General features: G+C 43.4%; 1 protein-coding gene across 1 annotated transcript; it reads right to left on the minus strand.

The window, feature by feature from the left end:
* Window positions 1-7,493: 7,493 nt before the first annotated feature.
* Window positions 7,494-22,561, minus strand: LOC134981318 (immunoglobulin alpha-2 heavy chain-like). Its single transcript, XM_063948662.1, has 5 exons — window positions 22,465-22,561; window positions 14,583-14,918; window positions 11,826-12,137; window positions 8,919-8,962; window positions 7,494-7,608 (listed from the first exon to the last, which is right to left on the minus strand). The coding sequence occupies exons 1-5, from the start codon at window positions 22,529-22,531 to the stop codon at window positions 7,552-7,554; spliced, it is 816 nt and encodes a 271-aa protein (XP_063804732.1). The 5' UTR covers window positions 22,532-22,561; the 3' UTR covers window positions 7,494-7,551.
* Window positions 22,562-23,316: the final 755 nt, after the last annotated feature.

Here is a 23,316-nt window from a genome sequence, read left to right on the forward strand (position 1 = left end):
CACTTCTCCGCTCTTATCACTGCTTAGTAAATGTCCTCCTATACCAGTAGCGGAACTGCTAGAAAGAATGCAATCAGCTGCCATCGGGCTTCTGTAGTGAAGGGGGAAATTCTCCTCCGTTGTCTCCAGCAAGTGCGACATGGGGACCGATCGGAGCGCCATCAGCAGTGGTGGCTCAAGAGGGAGCAGCTGCAGTCACCCACCAGCTCTGTATTAGGCTAGTGGCCAAGGGCTCAGAGGAGCTTGGCTCTGGAGCAGCCAGCAGAGCAGAGCTCGGCGCTGATGACAGACCCCACAAACCCCGTGTGTCCGCTCTCGCAGTGGATCAGGCTGGCTGGATCACCAAGGAGCAGCCAGCCAGACAGAGCAAGGTGAAGCCACACAGAGAGTGTGCCCCGGGAAATACCTCACAGAGGACAGGTGAGAAGGGCAGCGTGCAGCTCAGTACGGCTAGAACACAGTCACTGACCCTGAACTCCACTCTCAGCCGGGTGTGAGGGGTCAGGGCCGGCACAAGGAGAAATTCCATCTCGAGTAAGAAAGTGTTTTGTGTTCACTAGCAAGCAGTTTCGGACTGGGGCATGAAGGGTCCACAAGGGGAATGCAGTTATAAGGGCCCATGCTTAGGGGTGTGGCCAGCCTACAAAGGGGGTGTGGCCAGCCTCCACAAAGGCTTGAAATACACAATAGTCTAGTGCAGTGTAAAGCAACATATCTACCATGTATAATACAAGTGCACAGTCTGGAACCTGATCCCTAGAGGAAGGAGTGGACCCTCAGGCAGTGGGGCCTACCGGTGGTTTCCCTGAGGTACAGTCCAACCCTGCTAGCAAGTTGTAAAGATATGATTTGTGTGAGGCTATGCTGCAGCAGTGTGTGTGTGTGGCCATGGGGACAGTGAGTGTGTGAGGCCCCTATCTGGTATCTAAATAACTACAGTATATCTCTATCTATAATTTATTATTTTTATTCATTTATCTTGCCTCCAGGTGACTGGGATAAACTTACACCACTGCTCTATACTGTGAGTACAGTAGGTCTCCTCTGCAGTCCGGCCTCACACTGTCACATATACAGCAGGGACCATTTCACCACATTCTAATTGTGGAAAATATTTTACTAAGCGATATGTCTTTAGACATTGACCGTAGGAAGAGAGAAGATGTGGTATGACATTTACACACCGTGGTTATCACACAGGGCCTGGTCACATGTGGTCATTGCACCTTTCCATTATATAATCCTGCCCGTATTGTTATGGCCACAGATGCATAACTTTACAGACAGGAGCTTGTCTCAGTAACAGATGTTTCCACTTGTATAACCACAGTCATATACTATCAGTAAAATAATTGTGAGATTTATTTATGATTTACACACAACAAGCCGGCATTTCACCTGGTTTTACTCAGCTACAGAACCTGTGTAAATCATGAGTTTCTCGGGTTAAGGTGATGGGGGTATGGGACTCCCATTAGGTCGACACCCATGGGTCAACAGTGGCTAGCTCGACATTATAAATAGGTCGACATGGCCATTATGTCGACATGAGTTTTTTATGTTTTTTTTGGTGTAGTTTTCTCCGTCAAGTGAAGGGGAACCCCAAATAGTGCACCGCGTCCCCTTGCATGGCTCGCTTTGCTCGCCATGCTGCGAGCAAGGTTCCTCGCTCCGCTACCGCTGCACTTGGCACAGGTTACCGTTCCCAATCAATCGTGGTCCACGTGGATCGTAAAGTATGAAAAAGTTGAAAAAAAAATTGTCCTTTTCTCATGTCGACCTTGTTCATGTCGACCTAATGGCCGTGTCAACCTAGCCACTGTCGACCCAAAGTCCGGATACCAGGGATGGTATGGTAAGCCTAACTAATACCTCCACGCTGTGGGGGTGCTTCTGGGGTGGGAGTAAAGTAAAAAAGAGCATGTAACTTTGCACCCGGGAAAAGCATGCAGTTGGGGCAGATGTACCACGTGGAGAGAGATGTGGGGCGTGTTCTACAGTGGCTCAAATCTAAATTTCAGTGTAAGAATACAGCAGCCACTATTTACCCTGCATGCAAATAATAAATGTATTTGCATCCCTTGTATTGCTGCATGGTGTGTCCTGGTTCACAGTTAATTCTTCTTTTTTGCTTTACCCCCTATTCAGAACCAGGCCACCTTTGTGTATATACAGTACAGTAGGTTTACCATACTATCCCTTTAAACTGGATGCTCATGGGTTATACACAGAGCCTGTGTAATTCATCAGTGTCCCCGTTTTAAAGGTATAGTATGGTAAGCCTATTTTTGTACCAATAGCATTTTCTATGTATACTGTAAATTATATGGGATCTATTCATGAAGCAGTGAAAAGTATGAAGAAGTGAGCCAGTGGAGTAGTTGCCCATGGCAATCAATCAGCATTGAAGTAACATTTATAATCTGCATACTATACAATTGTACAGAGCAGCTGATTGGGTGGTTGCCTTGGGCAACTTCTCCACAGGCTCACTTTTCTCTTTTCACTGCTCATGAATAGACCCCTAAATGAGTATAAAAGTCAAATTAAGAGCATCTGAACATAAGTTACATTATAATGTTTAAACAGAAAGTGAATGTAATAAATATGAATATTTTGTAGCCAAACATTTTACTGATACTCTGAGTAATGCATCAAAATATTACCAAATCCCATTTTATTTGCTGCATACACAGATTAGCAATATTATTGTTAGCACTGGTAGTAAATGTCTCTCTGCGTAACATGACTCAGTTGTGCTAGCGAGTGTAATGCGAGCGGCATGCATCCTACACATGGATTGCATGCAGGGGTGTATTTAGGGGTCAGGCCGCCCCTAGGCACATTATTGGCTGCCGCCCCCCAACCCTCCAGTAACTTCATTTCCCCCTTCATTTCGGAGCCAGTCCAGATGCCTCAAGACCAGACAAAGCAGCCCCAACCTCACACTACTACCACCCCCTGGATCACAATTTGCTGCCTATTGTCCCACTCATGTCATTTGCTACATGAAGTATAAAAAATATAAGTCAGAATGACAAGAAAAAGAATCACCTGGCTCCATCAACCTGGTGTGCCGCCCCCCCAGGAAGTGCTGCTCCTAGGCACGTGCCTCATGGAAATCCACCAATGGATGCATGCATTGCTGCTACTTCGCTGGGCACAGAGTCATAGTTGCAGATGCTGTAGCCCTAGTGGTTGCCCCCAAGAAGACAGCAGAGATCACCACAGTAGATTGTGACCTGGCAACAGCAATGACAGCTAAGGGCTGATTGAGTCACACAGGAAGTGGCTGTTGCTGCGGGCAGTCTCAGAATCCTGATTTACTACTTTATGCTAATGTGAGAATCCATTAAACTAGGTGGCGGTTCATGCGTGTGCGAGCAGAAACCAGTGCCGCCCATTGATTTTATGCCGGCCGACAGTCATCATTAGTATCAGTGGCAGGTGGGAACCTGGGGCTGCAGCTCAGTCCATACCTAAAAGAGGGGAGCCTTACCTGCTGCACCCCCAAATGCTGCCCAACATCAACCCCTAGTCTCCAGTGTCATCCAGCTGCCATTGGCTAGCTGACTAACTGCCTGCACCCCAGACTCCTCTGACACAATACAGCTGTCCTGAGACCGCTGTGTAAACCCCAGGTATGTTGGAGAATCGCAGTCCATGGCACATGTAGTATGTGGGCTGAGAGTATCATCTGACTGCAGAAACAATCAATGTAAGCACAATGGGTCTAATTCAGATGTGACTGGAGGTGTCATCACTGCTGATAACATGGAAGCAGCAGTGATAACAGTATGGTAACGCACAGGGGGCGTCTGATATAAGTAGACACCTCCTACATGCATTTGTGATGCAGTGGTGTATCATCAGATCACTTGCACTGCCACTTGCTACTACCCCCTGTGCCCAGGGATGAGCCAGCCAGCCTCAGGTCCTGGCACCTGCGCAATGGATATGGCAAGTGCACAAACCCCTTGTTTCTATGGACTGAACCAACTGCAGCCCATAGAAGCCAGTTTTGGCTGCATGAGAAGCAGGGAGTGGCTTCCTGCAGGAAGCCAGTTCTGCTTATTGCTGCCCGGTCTGGCAGTCCCAGAAGGAGGAAACACCTAGCAATGGGACTGCCTTTTGTGTCTATGACTGACAGGTATGACTACCAACAGTCACGGACTGCATCTGGCTTCACAGACACTGAGAGGGGTAGCGGATTTTACCTGGGGGGGCTGCAATCCTGCAGCCCATAGGTAAAATCCACCACTGCTTGTGACACCATCGGCCAGCTGCGTGACCTATTGGGAAAAGGCTGCCGTCACCACCTCCTTCCGACCCTGAAATGGCTGTAGACTTTCAATCTGTCCCAGCGCATGCACAAAATACTGAACATTGGTACTTTGCAACAAGTTGTGTCGGGACCTGAAGCAGGCCGCTACACACCCATTCAGGGGAACCAATACAAAAATTGTGAAAGTAGCCAATGAGAGTCTGGGGGAGGGCTTAACTCCTAGTCCTGGGTTCACCACAGCGGCTATGGTACACAGCGCCACTGCCGATCCAGATACACTGCCAGCACATATATTACATAAATCTACGCATGTATGTTTACATGTGCTTAGCAGCTTGTACTCCTAAATATTGTCACAAAGCGGCTGACCTTCCTTTCCACATACTCGCTCCACGGCCTGTGGTCTCCGCTCCAGAAGTCTGCTCATTTCCATCCACAGCAGCACGAGCTCCTTCACCTCCATGAACGTCAGCGGGGGCCCTGACGTCCGTGAGCACCAGTGCCAGCTGCAGAGCGTAGCCATGTTGGAGTGTGTCAGCTGACTGTGGAATCAGCAATGGAGTGCAAGGATTAGTCTCTGAGCAGCAGCAGCAGCCAATAACGGAGGAGCAAGGGGTATAAAGGTGTCTTCCCAACACTCAGCACTTACCAGTGCAATGCTGCCCTGAGCCCTGCTGTGTGCTAACAAGTGAGCTCCTGCTGTTCTCCTTCCACACAGTGACTTCCAGCACAATATTCAGCTCTAGCACTTCTGGTTCCAGTGTATTCTGGTTCAATTTCGGTTCCATCATATTCAAATTCAATCCCATTTCCAGTATATTCCGGTTCAATCCCCGACTCCAGCCAATTCTGGTTCATTCCCTGTCCCAGTATGTATCCAGCCTATTCCAGATCAATCCCAGTTCCAGTATATTTTGGTGCTATTGGGTTCCAGTTTATTGCTGCTTGGTCCAGTATTGTTGGTACCTGAATTCTGTCTGGTGTCTCCAGTATCTAGCTATATTTATCAAGCCTCAGCACTGTCATGCCTGTGTTCCTGCTACCAGCAGGTTCTACCTGTCCAGTCCCATTTATTCAACACAACTCCCTTCCACAGTCCTACCCTGACATATGCGAAGGAATTACATTAGACCTCCCAGTGTGCCGGCCACCTCTCACTCTGTTCCAGCCAAAACCCCTAGTCCGGTTCCAAAGACAAACACAGTCCTGACAAATATCAAACAAAACTGATAGAAAAACACATTTATTGTCTCTACATTTGAAAAATTGCAACATATCATCTGCTGACTATCGATACTGTTTTGTAAACATGTTGAATGAAGATTATTGAGGATATTATATTGAGGATAGAGAATTTTTGTGCTATTATTGCATGCATTGTGCATTTATTGTATAGGTATCCTATATGTGTATTTGTTATTTTTACATTTATTTTTTGCAATGTATTTTATACAGTATTTATTTTCCATTTTTTCAACATACTGTACATTCATAAATGCTCTTTTGTATTATATATCAGTGCCGTAAGTATAATCTTTATGAATCACAATTTGATGAACGTCACACAGCAATCAAGAGTTGATGGAAATGAGAGAGAAAATATGAATTGGCCTCTACTATGTACTGTACATAGTAGAGGCCAACATACATCCCACCAATCCGACAGTGCATTAACAACAATTTTATTAAGTCAAAATTGGTGTGTCATCTTGGGAAAGGGGGTATGGCATTTGTGTATTAGGGTGGGGTGTGGATGGTTCAGGGGCGTTACCTAATTTGTCTTTATTTTTCCAATTAAGAAATAGTAAGGGAAATGTATTAAGAATTCTAAAGAGTGGAGAAGTTGCCTATAGCAACCAATCAACCTCTAGTTTTCATTGATAGGTTGCTATGGGCAACTTCTGCACTCTTTATAAGGTTTGATACAACTCCTGCATTGTGAGGTATGATAAGTATTCTGCTGGAAGTTAGGGACAGTGGTCAATCAGGATTTTGCTGTCTACAAGCTGTCCCTCGGTGCCTGTAATATCTGGAAAACAGGTTTGAGCATTGCACTTGTCTTGGCAGTGCTCTCCCCTGCACAAAGTGTACAGCAAGGAAGGAAAAGTTTACGTTTAAAATTTAAAGGGACATGCACGTGAATATTAAGTCCTACTTCTTATTTAGCAGGAGGCATTTTATGATCAATATTTAGATTATTGGCGGTGTGGTCGGTGACAATGGCCCTCATTCCGAGTTGATCGCTCGCAAGGCGAATTTAGCAGAGTTACACACGCTAAGCCGCCGCCTACTGGGAGTGTATCTTAGCTTCTTAAAAGTGCGACCGATGTATTCGCAATATTGCGATCACAAACCTCGTAGCAGTTTTAAAGTAGCTTCAGACTTACTCTGCCTGTGCGATCAGTTCAGTGCTTGTCGTTCCTGGTTGACGTCACAAACACACCCAGCGTTCGCCCAGGCACTCCCACCGTTTCTCCGGCCACTCCTGCGTTTTTTCCGGAAACGGTAGCGTTTTCAGCCACACGCCCATAAAACACCGTGTTTCCGCCCAGTAACACCCATTTCCTGTCAATCACATTACGATCGCCGGAGCGATGAAAAAGCCGTGAGTAAAAATACTTTCTTCATAGCAAAGATACTTGGCGCAGTCGCAGTGCGAATATTGCGCATGCGCACTAAGCGAAATTTCACTGCGATGCGATGAAAAATACCGAGCGAACAACTCGGAATGAGGGCCAATATGTGGTAAAATTGCATCAGTGTGAATATTACAGTTCTGTAATTCTATGTACAGTTATTCTTACTAAATTTTGCTGCATATTTTTTATACTTATTTATTTATTTTATGTATTGATTGATATCTAGCACGATCCCTAGGGTGGATTATTCCACGGTGTTCCTTTTACTATTCAAATTAGGGACAGTGGTCAGTCAGAATTTTGCACAGGATGTATAGATATTACCAAAGAGAACTTTTTCTGGATATATCATCAATCAAGCGCAAAAGCACATTGGAATTAAAATCTATTGAAAAAGTTACACCTTTACACATAATAAAAAAAAGAATTTTGCACAGTATAGCATCTATTAAAAGAGGCAATAAATGTTTTAGGGAAATATGAATTGTTTATGAAAATATTAGCTTTAAGAAACACAAAGACATAGTACAAAGTGTATTTATGGTATTATGGAAGAATAGCTGCCAGGAATATCTCTCGTCTCATCAGACGGCTGCTATTCATATAATATTGTCCATTGTCCTAGAATTACTTTCTACCCTTGGTTAGATGATTAATATCCAGTTGTGAATACACAATCGAATCCTAAAAAAAAAAAAAAAAAAAAAAATGTTCAAAAGCACATTCATTGAAGGCTGCCTACAATAATGCGTGGGTTGTATATCTCCACTACTGATATTCCCATTTCTATATAATTGTCATTTGCTGGCAATATAGAGGGATGTTCCAGGTTGGGAAAATGTTCCCAAGGTTTTTAATGCTGTTAAAATGCACAGTACAATTCCTCTTCCCTGTATATTGAAAGCAATTAGTTCCCTTAGCCTCTTCGCCTTGTAAAAGCTGAACAAGTGAAACGTGCATTGTCGTTTCCTCTGCACAAGAATGTTAACTGCTAAATCAATAATAAGGAATGTATTGTAATACTCTCTGAGTTACAGTAGATGGGGCAGAGATGAAAGTCAGCTTAAGCCAGGACTGTGTCATATGTCTAAGCGAATGCGTCAGACACAGATAAAGACTGTATCGGGAATCATAACTGAATTATATGGTTAACACAGAGAGCAATGCACACTGCTTAGAGGAAAAGTACAGTATATGAGTCAGGTTTCTCTCTTTAAAATTTATAAAAATCAATAAACATTGATAAATAATAAAAATCAATAATACAGTCAAAAATCTTGGTTCTGTTTTTAAATCCAAGTTCTGAACTGAGGGAATCCGTTAGGTTTCCGACGGTCAGAAACCCGGCACTCAAAATATTGGTGCCAGAATCCCAACTGAGTGTTTGCTTGTCCGTAGGACAGGTTAGCCGCAGGGATGGGGGGGATCTGCACCCAAGTACTTCCATTTTGTTCTACACATCTGTATTTGGAAGTGATAGGGTGTTCTGGCCCCATGATGCACATGTTTGGTGAGTCAGAGGTGGTGGGAAATTATTGGTTAGCTGTAGCTCACATCAAATTATATAACGCCCTCATCAGTCCAAAAGGCCTAGGCTGATTGATATTATTATTATTATTAATAATAATGATGATGATGACCATCTTTAATGCTAAAGGGTGGCCAAACCCCTTTAAGCAATAATCCATTAGCAGTAGTATTTATTTTTAGCTTACTTTAATATTATTTATCTAATAGTGTTAATGCACTGTGATTGGCCCCAAACATACAGTTATTTTGCATTTTAAGTTTCATTAAAACTAAAATAATGGCCTTGAGCAGAGACCCGTGATAGAAACGCGCACGCATTGCATTAGGATGTAACTAACAATAGATACTTCTAGGACCATTGTTCCAAATTAGTTTTCCCCAAATATTTTTGCATATGGGATTTTAGCTCGCCCTTTATTATATTTGTCACATTATAATTTATAAGTGCGTAAAATTATATCTACCTCAGCGGCAGAATCCTGGTCCTTGGAGCTTCGAGTTTTAGTACCTGGGATATAGTAACATACAGTATCTTTATTAGTACCTGGGATATAGAAACATACAGTATCTTTATTATTACCAGGTATATAGAAACATACAGGATCTTTATTAGTACCTGGGATATAGAAACATACAGGATATTTATTAGTACCTGGGATATAGAAACATACAGGATCTTTATACATACATAGAGGTATTTAAATTATTCTTCCAATTTTTCTTGCAGATTTTTTGTTTTTCTTCTGGGTCTATAGTTCAATGTGATATTTAATCCTAGCATGGACACTGAATTTTGGCAATCTCTCCATGACTCCCGGGAGAGTAGTTCATCCTACTGGATTTTGCCCAATTCCGCCAAGTATGACGTCACCAAACTGCTCATGACGCTTTCCGTACTGGCTCCTGGACATGCTTAGGAGAGATCTCAGTGGCCATCTTGGGATAGGACATGAAGCCTCTCTGAAAAAACTGGAGTATGCGCAGTAGCACACTACTCTTTCAACAGAAACGCTGGCCTATTAGTGGTATAGTAGCGGATATGCTGAAAGATGTGTGTACCGCAGCACATCCACTTCCCAACTATCAGTTGTTGTAATTACATATAAAACAGTGCAATTGAAAAATGTTCAATTGAAAACCACTAGAGGGGGGCTGCTCTGCAATTCTCTTGCCCCCGTCCTGTGGCCAGCCCAGAAATCTAGGCTCGGTGTATAAACACTTCTATATAAGAGGGCATATTTATGAAGACTTACAGGCAGTCCCGAAACTCAAGAATCCTTATATTACACTCAAAAGGTTAATTTAGAAGCCAGGATACAGGCTCCTATTGGAACCTGTCCAAGTAATCAGTAAGAAAAAATGGTGTTCTGGGGTGATATCTCACAAATATTCTTTGATTAATTTGTTCAAAGACACAAAATATTCATATCCCAGAGTTGGAAAAGTTTTTGAAAAAGTGACAAAAAATTTTGCTTGCAGTTTTTAGATCTGTAAATCTTTCTGTACTATACAGTATGTGTGGTCAGTGGTGATGTCTACTTGTCCAGAATTTGTTTTGAAAAATGTGTTTGTTACCTGTTTGCTTGCAAGCCCAGATAAGATGGGCAGACAGAATTAGCAGCAGCAGAAAAATCACAGTCACAACTGGTATCAGGTATCTCTGACAGTCAGAAGTATATCCTATGGAATGATACATTACATTATGGTGCAGAACACATGTAGATTGTCGTAGACATGTTAGGGCTGATTCTGAGTTTTGAGCAAAGAGGGGGGAAAGCAAGTAACTTTGCACCTGGACACTGCAAGGGGTGCAGATACATAGATAATTTATTATTATTATTTTATATTTTTTGCATGCAGGGTAAATACTATCTGCTTTTGCATGTAGCCCACACATGCTGAACAGCTTTAGTTTTACACTGCAATTTCGATGCGAGTTTGGACCTGCCCCTCCCAAATCTACATCTCTCTGCACGTTACATCTGCACCACCTGCAGTGCAGCATGGTTTTACAAGGTACAAAGGTACTCGTTTATTTAAATGTTTTGGCTTTGCATCCCATTGTATACTATTTCACTCCAGATCCCAAAAGGTCACAGCATTATGTGACATTTTTGGGAACTTAATTTGATTGCAATTTTGTATGTAAAGTTTATAGTTTAAGAAGGGTCATACAAGAGCTGTATTTCCTTTAAATACAATGTATTTCTAAGTGATTACAAAGCAGCAATGCCATGTAGGTATTCTGGTAATCTACCACTGGGTGGCAGTGTTGTATTTTTGTCTTCTTCAGTGGGTACGCAAGTTTCCATTCAAACTCGAGATTCCAAAACTCATTCCTCAAGGCACCCTAATGGCCCATTTTGTAAGGATGTCCATGCTTAGCCACAGGTGGCTTAATTAGTACCTCAGTCAGTTGATTTATGCATCTGTGCTCAGCCATGGATACCTTTAAAACCTGGACTGTTGGGGTGCTTTGAGGACCAAGTTTGGGAACCGCTGCTCTAAGGACTTAACACTAATGATAACGTGCATTAGCTGCTGGAGCCTTATAAAACCCATATTTTCTGCTGTCTTCAGGGAATCGCCATTGATGACATCACTGTTATTCCAGTTAGCAGTGGAAGTGTCTGAGGTGGAACAGGGCAGAGCAATTGTAACTTGTGGGACTAGAACATGGGTAATATAAGTATATGTATTGTTTATTCATGTCACCAGTGTATGTAGCATCTTACTATGGGGGTCATTCCGAGTTGATCGCTCGCTAGCTAGTTTTAGTAGCCGTGCAAACGCTGTGCCGCCGCCCACTGGGGAGTGTATTATAGCTTAGCAGAAGTGCGAACGCTTGTGCAGCCGAGCTCTGCAAAAACAGTTTGCGCAGTTTCAGAGTAGCTCTGAACCTACTCAGCGCTTGCGATCACTTCAGCCTATTTTTGTCCAGATTTGACGTCATACACCCGCCCAGCGAATGCCCAGCCACGCCTGCATTTTTGCAAACACTCCCTGAAAACGGTCAGTTGACACCCAGTAATGCCCCCTTCCTGTCAATCTTCTTGCAGCCGCCAGTACGCAGGAAAACTTCGCTAGAACCTGAGCACAACCACAAAGAGCTTTGTACCCGTACGTCGCGTGTGTGCATTGCGGGGCATAAGCATGCCCAGAAATGCAATTTTTTTCACCTGATTGCTGCGCTGCGAAAATCATCAGCTACCAGTGATCAACTCTGAATGACCCCCTATATCACAAGTCACAGAACGTTTCTGGAAAATATTTGCACAGTGAAGATTAAATCCATGTTCCTTTCCCCAGTTTGTAATTTTATTTTACACAAACATTTTTAAAATACGCCCCCTCCCATGATGCATTGTTACCTCTCTCTGGTATCTCTGGTATCCTCCAGTGGACGCTGACAGGAGAGGAAGTAAACCAGACGTCACAGCTCACATTATCCCCATGGTCCCAGGTGTCTCTGGGAAGTGAGATGAAGCTCAGGAAAGTCGAGGTCCCACCTGGCTCCTCCATGGAGATCATACTGCCCCTGTGATGTGTCCCAGAGATCTTCCAGGTTACATGAACTGTGTGACGAGCCCCATGTACCACACAGGCCAGCGGGACGGTGGTGTTAGGAAGAGGAGGCCGGGCAGGAGCCAGGAGATGGACTGACCTGCTGGGTGTGGAGCTGTCTGGGGACATCAGATGGTGGCAGTGTTACATACAGTATATACTATATAACGCTAGTAAAATGTATGCTGGCTACCAACAACAGGTTTATAATTGCTCTTTCATTTCCCATTTTGCTGTGTGTCCACTGTGTTGGACACCAGTGAAATCTGAATGGATTGCACACATGGGTAGGTGTGATCTAGCAGCATTGCATGCAGAAACAATGCCACAAGCCACCTCTTTAGTATGTGGTCGTATTCAGGTACACACTAATCGGAGGGGAACCAATGATCCCTGTTCTATAAATGGTTCCTTGTGACATGTTAGGTATGATCAGAGTACATCTGATCCCTGACACTGTACATGACAACCACCTACATGTGTCTGCTCTGACTTTATCTACAGTAGGGGCAGAGAACCTGATCCTGCGGCAATGAATAACCAGAGGGCACTCCAAGTATTCTCTCTGACAGTCGCTTACATAATTACTATTATTGAACCTAATATATGGCACTGAAGCTATACCGTTGTTGGCACCATCTTCACTTGATTTCTAAGATAATGTATCCAGTCTTAGAGAGAGAGAAAGCAGAGAAGTTGCCCATAGTAACCAATCAGCTCCTAACTGTCATTTATCTTGCACAGTCTATGAAATGTAAGTTAGAGGCAGATTGTTTTGCTTTGGGCAACTACTCCGCTTTATTTCTTTCTCTCCAAAGCTTGATACATCTCGCCATTAGTACAGTACTGTTACCTGGGTGAAGCAGAAGCCATGGTAGATATTTATAATCACCCCATTATTTCCCCGAAAATGTCTGTCTCATTATTGGGGTCTGTGGGTCTATTATTCCCAGAATTCCTGAAAGGAGAGACCCAAGTTGGGACCTCGCAAGGTTCCAGCCAAACTCAGTTAACACTTTTTTCATTTCACTGATCATTTTCCCTGTTCTGGGTTTGATACAAGTCTTCTGGTTTTGGCTACAATTTTCAACCCCATAGAGGTCGATGCAGAGTTCAGCAAAAATCGTCCTTAATAACATTCCCCATGTGTGCACCTCCTTCCTATTCTCACAGCCTACTTTTCTTGCATCCCAGATCGGTTGCCCTTTGTATGATGCTGTGGACCACTTGTGGCACCCTATAAATAAAGTGTAATAATAATACAGGAATTTGTAAAGATGTAAAAGACGGGTTTGTGCAATTGGTGTCCCTTCAAACTACTCAGGGGGTTATTCCAAGTTGATCGCTTGCTGCTGATTTTTGCAGCACAGCGATCAGTTTAAAAAAATGGCAAAACTGTGCATGCGTATGCACCACAATACGCAGGCGCGTCGTACAGGTACAAAGAGGTTTGTTGCTGTGCGATGGATTTAACAAAGAATCCATTCGCACAGCTAATCGCAAGGAGATTGACAGATTGTGGGTGTTAACTGACCGTTTTCTGGGAGTGTTTGGAAGAACACAGGTGTGTCCAAGCGTTTGCAGGGCGGGAGTCTGACTTCAATTCCGGACACGAACAGTCTAAAGTGATCGCAAGGGCTGAGTAAGTTCGGAGCTACTCAGAAACTGCACAAAATGTTTTTGCAGAGCTCCGCTGCAAAGGCGTTCGCACACTTGCAAAGAGAAAATACACTCCCCCATAGGCGGCAACTATTTGTTTGCACGGCTGCTAAAAGTATCTAGCGAGCGATCAACTCGGAATGAGGGCCTGTGCGTATTCCTGGTGCAATTGTAAGTCGCGTTACATTGCGAGTCTCTGTAACTTGGGAAACTCTGATAGCAGCTGCTTGTTGTGCAAGTGTGGTCTATACGCAACGGGGATCACTCGTGGTCTGTATGCACTAGTGCCCTGTGTACTAATAGCTACATCACTGAAAGACTCATTATCACAATACTTCTTGTGGAATATTTAATGTATGATCATGAACACATGGGGGGTCATTCCGAGTTGTTCGCTCGCAATGCGATTTTAGCAGAGTTGCTCACGCTAAGCCGCCGCCTACTGGGAGTGTATCTTAGCATCTTAAAATTGCGAACGACGTATTCGCAATATTGCGATTACAAACTTCTTAGCAGTTTCAGAGTAGCTCCACACTTACTCGGCATCTGCGATCAGTTCAGTGCTTGTCGTTCCTGGTTTGACGTCACAAACACACCAGCGTTCGCCCAGACACTCCCCCGTTTCTCCGGCCACACCTGCGTTTTTTCCGGAAACGGTAGCGTTTTTTCCCACACACCCATAAAACGGCCAGTTTCCGCCCAGTAACACCCATTTCCTGTCAATCACACTACGATCGCCGGAGCGAAGAAAAAGCAGTGAGTAAAATACCTAACTGCATAGCAAATTTACTTGGCGCAGTCGCAGTGCGAACAATGCGCATGCGCACTAAGCGGAAAATCGCTGCGATGCGAAGATTTTTACCGAGCGAACGACTCGGAATGACCCCCATTATTCACTATCTTACCTGCAACAATCAGCGTTGTCCCATTCCCAAATTTTCGGGACAGAGTCGACCCTGCAGTACAGTAATAAACTCCAGTATCATCAGCCTGTATATTGCGTATCTGCAGGACAGCCGTGTGTTTAGCATTCTTACAGGCATATTTGTATGTATTATCATTATATAAACAAGATATAACACACAGAGGAGCTTCTCCTGTTCTCCATCTCCTTCTGTACCAGGCGATCTGAGTTCCAGCTTCTAGATCTTCATTAGCCACACATCTGATAACTGCGGCGTCATTCACACCGGCGGACACAACGTCCTGAGGCTGGTACAGAACCATCCGACCGACAATCACTGCAAAATAAAACATCAATGTTACATATGAAATATATCAATTATTTGTTTAATGGTATATAGGGCCTGATTCAGACTTGTATGATATTGCACAGCCGCAAGGCAGCGTCAGTGCAATACTGTACTAATATGCTAATGCAGCAGGAGGCGTCTGGTGTAAATAGATGGCTCCTGTCTGCTTCCATGATCTGCTGTTACGTCTGAAGACGCACCATCGGATCACACTGCGGGACCATCGGCCATCTGTGTCACCTTCAGGTTACTCAAGATGGCCGTCTCTGGCTCGCAGCCAAGGTCAGTAATTCTGCATCACCAGACGCAGACACTGACCTTGGCATTCCTACAAAACGGAGGAACAAATACGGTCACCGCCCCTTCTCTGCCCCCAAAAGCCCCCAACATGTCAATCAGGCTGGGGCTTAGGGGGCACTGCGTGCTAGGATGCAGGACACATTCTGCATAAGCACAGAACGGGTCCTGCACCAACGCAGTGTCTCCACCATCAGACGTGTACGCTAACCATCAAGTTACTCTACAAGTCTGAATCAGATCAGGGCCATAGCCCTAATGCATTATGAACCGCCTTCAGACATGGACGTAATACAACGCCTGTATCTTATTCTGTCGACTTGGGCAGATTTTGCACTTACAACTTCCTCCACCCAGGGGATTGGAATGGAAAGTCAGGGGGGGCCTATAGATGTACAATAAGGGAATGCCGAGGACGTGTATGTAGCCCAATCAGAGCTGAGCGGTCCATTCGCGGTAGGAAAGCCAGAGCGGAGCCACCAGTGCCATCTGTCTGTCTCAATCCCGCTGCTGCATGCTGTCAACCTGAGCTGGCCCTAGGCTTGGACTGCATATCCCTAGCCCCTAGTCATGCCTATGCCTAGTCCCAGCTCTGGTCTGTATGTGCAAGTGCTGGGACGCCCCACTGTCCATCTTTGGTGGCCACCATGGAAATGTGCACCAGCCCCGTGGAAAGGTGAGACTCTCTAGTTTTCACATTGTAAGCTAAGAAATCTATTTCCAGGAACTGGAGATATCTGCAGTCAAGCAAGCTGCCCTCCCACCAGAAAATGAATATGAAGCCAACTCCACTATCCAGGGCCGGTTCTATGCCTTTTTGCGCCCCGGGCGGGAAATAGGGGTGTGGCTTCATACAGTGGGCGTGGTCAGTTATGCCCCCTGTACAGTAGTAGTGCCGTTGAAATGCTGTGCAGTGCACGATGACATCATCGCGCACCGCACAGTAAAGGTCCTCTCCACGAAGAGAAACTAGACGCTACGCGTCTAGTTCCCTTCACAGCGGGACACAGCGGGCAGTGGGGGGCACAGCAGTAACGGATCTTTCCATGGTGCGGCGCCCTCCGGAAAGGCGGCGCCCCTGGCAAAAGTCCTGCTAAGATCCGCTACTGCCACTATCCACCCCTCCCCTGCGTATTAAAGGGAGCAGTATGTAAACCCAGCGGTCAGGATCCCAGCCGTCAGTTAACCGACAGCAGGATCCCGACCACAGGTAGCGCTCGCCACTTGCGGGCTCGCTGTGCTGATCATGCTGCGGGCATGGTTGCTTGCTGCGTTCACCAAAGGATTTAGTCTCCCTCTATAGGTGTCGTGGAGACCCATAAAGGGATGAAAGCCTGTGGCGCCGGAATTCCGGAGTTGGTATTTCCCCACGAGTCAGGATTCTGATATCAACATTGTGATGTCCGGGATCCTGATTAGCGGGATGGTGACCGCTTCGCCTATTGAACACCCCCTACCACCCTGTAAGTCATGTGCCTGTACCCCTTCATTCAGCCTAATGCCCCCTTCTGCAGTTTAATGTTCTTCTTCCTGCCCCATCTCCCACCATCTGTGCAGTGAAGAAGTAATTAGCAGAAATTACTGCTCCTGGTCCTACATGCTGAGCGGAAATCTATCTACATATTTCTTCGTTTCAGTGAAAGACATATAGTAAATTAAAGATCAGGATGCCGGAAATTTAATAAAATGCAAAAATTTGGATTTGTATTTACTTGTAAGTAACACTTGAGTAGCAAGGGGTTAATCATCAAAGCACGAATGTAACAACTAATCTGCCACACTCATATTAATGCCAAAAATAAATATTTTATTTTCAGGTTTTATTTGCATGTTAGCCGCGATAACGCAATCTGCGATTGCGGCTTTTGTTACACACATATCTCCCCCTCCCCCCCAAAAAAACCTTTGCTCTCCAGTTTATCACACCTATCCTATTAACAAAATGGCGATAACGGGATTTGCGCGATAATTCTAGCCGGCAAAAGGGGTGATAAGTATAGGAGAAGTTAGGGAATCTGCCTGTACCCCCCCAAAAAGCAAAACTAACATAGGAAAACATAATAGAAGTCTATTACTGGTTAAAATAAAACTTTTTGGTGTCATTAAATTAGGTCAAACGGCTTTTAGATGCATTTGTTTAAATGTTAAAAAATGCTAGAAAGCTATTCAGCCAAATTAATGCTCTCATTAAATTTAGGGTACATAAAACTGGGTATAAGACTATATATTTGGGTCATTTTAGGGTACTTTAAAAAAAAAAGTGGAAACAGACCGATTACTACCACCTGTAAATCTAAAAACATTTGTGCCACTCATAACGCACCCTATTTACCTGTCCCATACCTTGTATACCAATTTCCATCACTTTGCAGTTTTTGTCCCCAAAACTGACATGTCACTATTAGCTAATTAAAAATAATAAAAAACTTCTAAGTGCCTAATTAGTCATTCAGAGGGGTGTCCCAGGGGCTCTGACCCAACCCCGACTTTTTAACTTACAAAAGTGATTTTGCATTGCTTATCATCTGCTCGGAGATGGTGAAGAGAAATCCGTGATAAGCCCTATGGAGACTTAGGGGTATATTCAATTAAAGTAAAATGACGGCGTGGTTTCGTCAGTTTTTGGATTTGACACTATTCGACAGCCGCAACCCTCTATCGTCACACTGAATTCGACATATTCAATTAAAAATGGATTCGACACGGCCTCTGTCGAAAAACGGACCATTCGTCGAATAGTGGGCAGCCTGGATTCGACTTCCCGCCATTTGGAAACATATATACGATATAAAAAAAATATTATATATATGTTGAAAAACGCAGGGATTGTCCTGAAAAACAATTCCACAAGAGAGCTGACTGTAATGGCTCGTCTCCCTGAAGTCTCAAAAATGGGAGTGAGGAGAGAGGAGTGGCTTTGGAGAAGTATATCCTGGGTGACTGTGGAATCATGGGTACATTTCCCTCAGTCGAATACAGCAAAAAATATTCTTTAAAAAAATCGATTAATAATACTTGTGGGTCATAAATAGACAAACCAAGTAGATAATCCCTTCAAATATAAATAGATATTCTATTAGAAATAACAAAAACACCAAACAATACATGTTATTAAAATTTCTTATCAGCTCACGACAGAAAAAGGGGGCGGAATGAAATTGCCGAAATGACTGTCGAAAAAGCACTGGTGTCGAATCGACATTCTTCAATTGAATATACTTTTGTCGAAAAGCCGCATTTTTAACATTACAGACATGAAATTGTCGAATAGCAAAAAGTCGAAACTGAAATGACAGTTTTTTTGTCAAAGTGCCATATTGAATTGTCGAATCCAATGCAACATTTTTTTTTGGTCGAAAATGCCCCGTTTTTCGACAAATTCAGGAATTCGATATCAATTGAATATACCCCTTATAGCTGATAACTTATCACCGCTAAAAGGATATAAAATTATTGCATTTGTGATAAGTTATCACAAAACTGTGATATCACAGCTAATAGGATACCCCCCTTAATATTGAGGGATTGTTTACACACACAAATCCTGGGAAAATGGATAAAGAAGCACAATATGAAAGCCCTTTTTGAATGTGGTATAATATCGCAACTTCAATGTGCTATTCTGCTGGTTATCTCATTTATAAAAAGGTTATTTTTAAAAAATGTGGTCTTAACATTTTAGAACATAGGCGGTAATTCCAAGTTGATCGCAGCAGGATTTTTGTTAGCAATTGGGCAAAACCATGTGCACTGCAGGGGAGGCAGATATAACATGTGCAGAGAGAGATAGATTTGGGTGGGGTGTGTTCAATCTGCAATCTAATTTGCAGTGTAAAAATAAAGCAGCCAGTATTTACCCTGCACAGAAATAAAATAACCCACCCAAATCTAACTCTCTCTGCACATGTTATATCTGCCTCCCCGGCAGTGCACATGGTTTTGCCCAATTGCTATCAAAAATCCTGCTGCGATCAACTTGGAATTATCCCCATAATTGTGCGGAGGGCACATTTGACTTTTATGTGACCTATGTTTGATACACTTTTCATGCTGTGATAAAAATGTTATAATTGCATAAATTAAGCTCGAATACAACATGATTAATAAAGGGTGATGAGAAATAGTATAACTATGACAGGCTAATTCTGTGCTAGCTGGGAGCTGTTTGTAGTTATATTGTGGCACAAATATGTAATCATTTATATCAAATAATTAGGACTTTGGGTTCTACTAATTCAGTTGTTGTTTAATTGTTTATAAATTACAGGAAGGATATTTACAAAAACATTTAAAGGTGTAAATCTGCATTACACCCACAGCAACTAATCAGCAATTATCTTTTATTTTTCTAGAGCCTGTTAGACAATGAAAGCAAATGTCTCATTGGTTCTATTGGTTTGGTGAAGTTTTGCTTTTTTAATCACTGTTATAGAATATCCCAAACCTATTTAGTTACTTCAGTGCTGATTGGTTGCCATGGGCAACTTCTCCACATGCTCACTTCTCCCCTCTTATCACTGCTTAGTAAATGTCCCCCTAGGGGATCTATGGCCCTCATTCCGAGTCGTTCGCTCGTTCTTTTTCATCGCATCGCAGTGAAAATCCGCTTAGTACGCATGCGCAATGTTCGCACTGCGACTGCGCCAAGTAATTTTGCTAAGAAGATAGGATTTTTACTCACGGCTTTTTCTTCGCTCCGGCGATCGTAGTGTGATTGACAGGAAATGGGTGTTACTGGGCGGAAACACTGCGTTTTATGGGCGTGTGGATGAAAACGCTACCGTTTCCGGAAAAAACGCAGGAGTGGCCGGAGAAACGGGGGAGTGTCTGAGCGAACGCTGGGAGTGTTTATGACGTCAAACCAGGAACGACAAGCACTGAACTGATCGCACAGGCAGAGTAAGTATGAAGCTACTCTAAAACTGCTAAGTAGTTTGTGATCGCAATATTGCGAATACTTTGGTCGCAATTTTAAGAAGCTAAGATTCACTCCCAGTAGGCGTAGGCTTAGCGTGTGTAACTCTGCTAAATTCGCCTTGCGACCGATCAACTCGGAATGAGGGCCTATGTACTATGACTTGCAAAGAGATAAAGTAGATGGAGATAAAATTCCGGCAAATCAGCTCCTAACTGCCATGTTACAGGCTGTGTTTGAAAACTGACAGGAGCTGGCTGGTACTTTATCACCACCCACTTTATCTCTCTCCAAGGACTTAGTACATATGGATCATAGTTTTCGGATCTTCTCCATTTTACAATTCGTACCAGTGTCCATAGCATTAATTTTTCACTCCTGCTTTAAGTGTGACACAAATGCCAATAGCTGTTTTTTGTTTAATTCATTATTGTACAAATATGCTACTTACTAAGAAGCATATTCTGTGTATGTATATATGTGTGTATATATATATATATATATATATATAATTATTATTATTATAAAAAAATTTTTTTTAACAGTTAAGCTAGGTACATGCTGTGCAATATTTCCCAATTATCAGTATCGCACAATAATTGGCGGATTGGCCGGATAACTGGATAGTGTGTAGGCAGGGGTGCTAGGGCATTTTTAACTGATTAACGCTCAAAACAATCCTGATTGTGTGAATGATATAGCACGTACAGTGTGTGTATACAGTGTGCTCCACTATATAGCTCCCAACCTCCCAATCCATTTTAGAGATCAAAAGAAAAGAACACAGTGAGCAAGAAATTGTACGGAACCTCACGATCCAAAAATTCTCTCCATCGGATCGGAGCGTTTATCAGATCAGCGCCACCCGTCACCTAGTGTGTACCTGGCTTTAGGTATTTTCCTCTAGTAACCATTGTCTAAGCGGGCATAATTAGGTAATTTGCTCTCAATTCATAATTAGAAGGGGTAAATATTCCGCACACCTGTTCTTTTCTGTGCAGAATGTTGATAGTTACGTTGTAGGGGTCTATGTACTAAGCCTTGGAAAAATATACACTGGCGAGAGATAAAGTACCAGCCAACTAGCTTCTAACCACAAGTTTGTCAGACCCAGTCTGTAACGTGGCAGTTAGGAGCTGGTTGCTTGGTGCTTTACCTCCGTCCACTTTCTCTCTTTGCAAGTCTTAGTACATAGACCTCATAGTGTGCTATATGCTCTGCTTGTGTGTAACAGATGCATATATTAAATTCAACAGCCAAGCCAAGATGATTTCTATGTCTTGAAAAACTTCTTAAAATCTACAGCACTGTACATTGGCCCTCATTCCGAGTTGATCGGTCGCAATGCGAATTTAGCAGAGTTACACACGCTAAGCCTACGCCTACTGGGAGTGTATCTTAGCTTCTTAAAATTGCGACCGATGTATTCGCAATATTGCGATTACAAACTACTTAGCAGTTTCAGAGTAGCTTCAGACTTACTCAGCATCTGCGATCAGTTCAGTGCTTGTCGTTCCTGGTTTGACGTCACAAACACACCCAGCGTTCGCCCAGGCACTCCCACCGTTTCCCCGGCCACTCCTGCGTTTTTTCCGGAAACGGTAGCGTTTTCAACCACACGCCCCTAAAACGCTGTGTTTCCGCCCAGTAACACCCATTTCCTGTCAATCACATTACGATCGCCGGAGCGATGAAAAAGCCGTGAGTAAAATTACTTTCTTCATAGCAAAATTACTTGGCGCAGTCGCAGTGTGAACATTGCGCATGCGTACTAAGCGGATTTTCACTGCGATGCGATGAAAAAGAACGAGCGAACAACTCGGAATGAGGGCCATTGTACAGAAACATACCATACTTAGGGGGCAATTTCATTCCAAAATGAAACACCTTCTGATCTACTGTATATGTATTTATCTCACAGTTAAAGTAATTATGTATATCTGTGTGTGTCAACATTTATAGTAAAATTAATAGAAGGCATTTTAAAACAGTACCAGTATTTCTATAATCCATATACTGTATAACATAACATCGGACAGTCGGACTTAATCCCCTGCTGTAATTACTTAATCTCCTGCTGTATTGTTCTCTGTATTGTATTGCATCTGGGAACAATAGAGGAAGGGTTTATGTTAATAAACCATGTTGTGCCTAGGCGCAGAAAACTAGCCAAGATAACCGTGGACCCATCTGTATAATAAGTCTGTGCATTGTTGTGTACTGTATATAGTCTGTTCTGCGTGTTTGTAGTGTGCCATTAGCTGGTGTAATCACTGTGAGGAGACAGGTATAACACTGGCTGATAGAGAAATAGCTTCTTACCGTCAGAAAGCAGGAGTAAGATGAACGGATTCATGGCTGTCCCCCACTGATATCCTGTATAATACATTACACTGTTTCTTCAGTACTGTACGTCTTTCCCAGAGACAGACAACTCTACATGGGTGAATCCCCGCCCTGCTTACTGCAATGATACCACCAGTAACGGACGCTGTTCTGATGAACATTGCTTAATGAAGTGGTTTTACTTTTAACACCAATTTGTTCCAAATAATTCCGTCACCATTATATAATGTACAAAGCGTTTCATATTGTGGTTTTTACATCTTCTGCTCTCCGTGCCCTTAACATGTTTTGTTAGTTTAAAAACAACCGGGATTAAGAAAATATATTCTCTCACAGAAAACAATTGTCTTTAAGATTTTAAAGTATACTATTATTTATTATTCTTTATAGTGTCCATCCTACGTTCATACAGCTAATGTAAAAGCAAAGTTGGAAGGTTTCTTCGCTGTTACAGTTCATTTTGTATCAGAGATTCATTTCAAGTAGAGATGTGTGGGTTCGGATTTACCCGGTTCTTAACTCAAAGTTAGCGCAAGTTTTGATTTATCTGGATTTTTCTTACTGGCTTTCCAAAACATGCGACAGCCGGATAGCCAATAAGATGCAGTTTTGAGATCCGGGTAAATCCGGCCCGCACCAGGGCCGTCTTAACAGCAGTGTAGGCCCCTGGGCACAGAAATGCTTTGAAGTTGGATATCTCTGGTTCCCCAGGGCCGATTTTCAAAAATCTGGTACCACTGGAAAGAGCGGACCCTCAGCTATCAAGATAGGGCCCTTATACTACTGGGGCCCTTGGGCAAGAGCCCATTGAGCCCATACGAAAAGGCG

Source organism: Pseudophryne corroboree, chromosome 12 (assembly GCF_028390025.1).
Source record: "Pseudophryne corroboree isolate aPseCor3 chromosome 12, aPseCor3.hap2, whole genome shotgun sequence".
NCBI classification, from domain to species: domain Eukaryota; kingdom Metazoa; phylum Chordata; class Amphibia; order Anura; family Myobatrachidae; genus Pseudophryne; species Pseudophryne corroboree.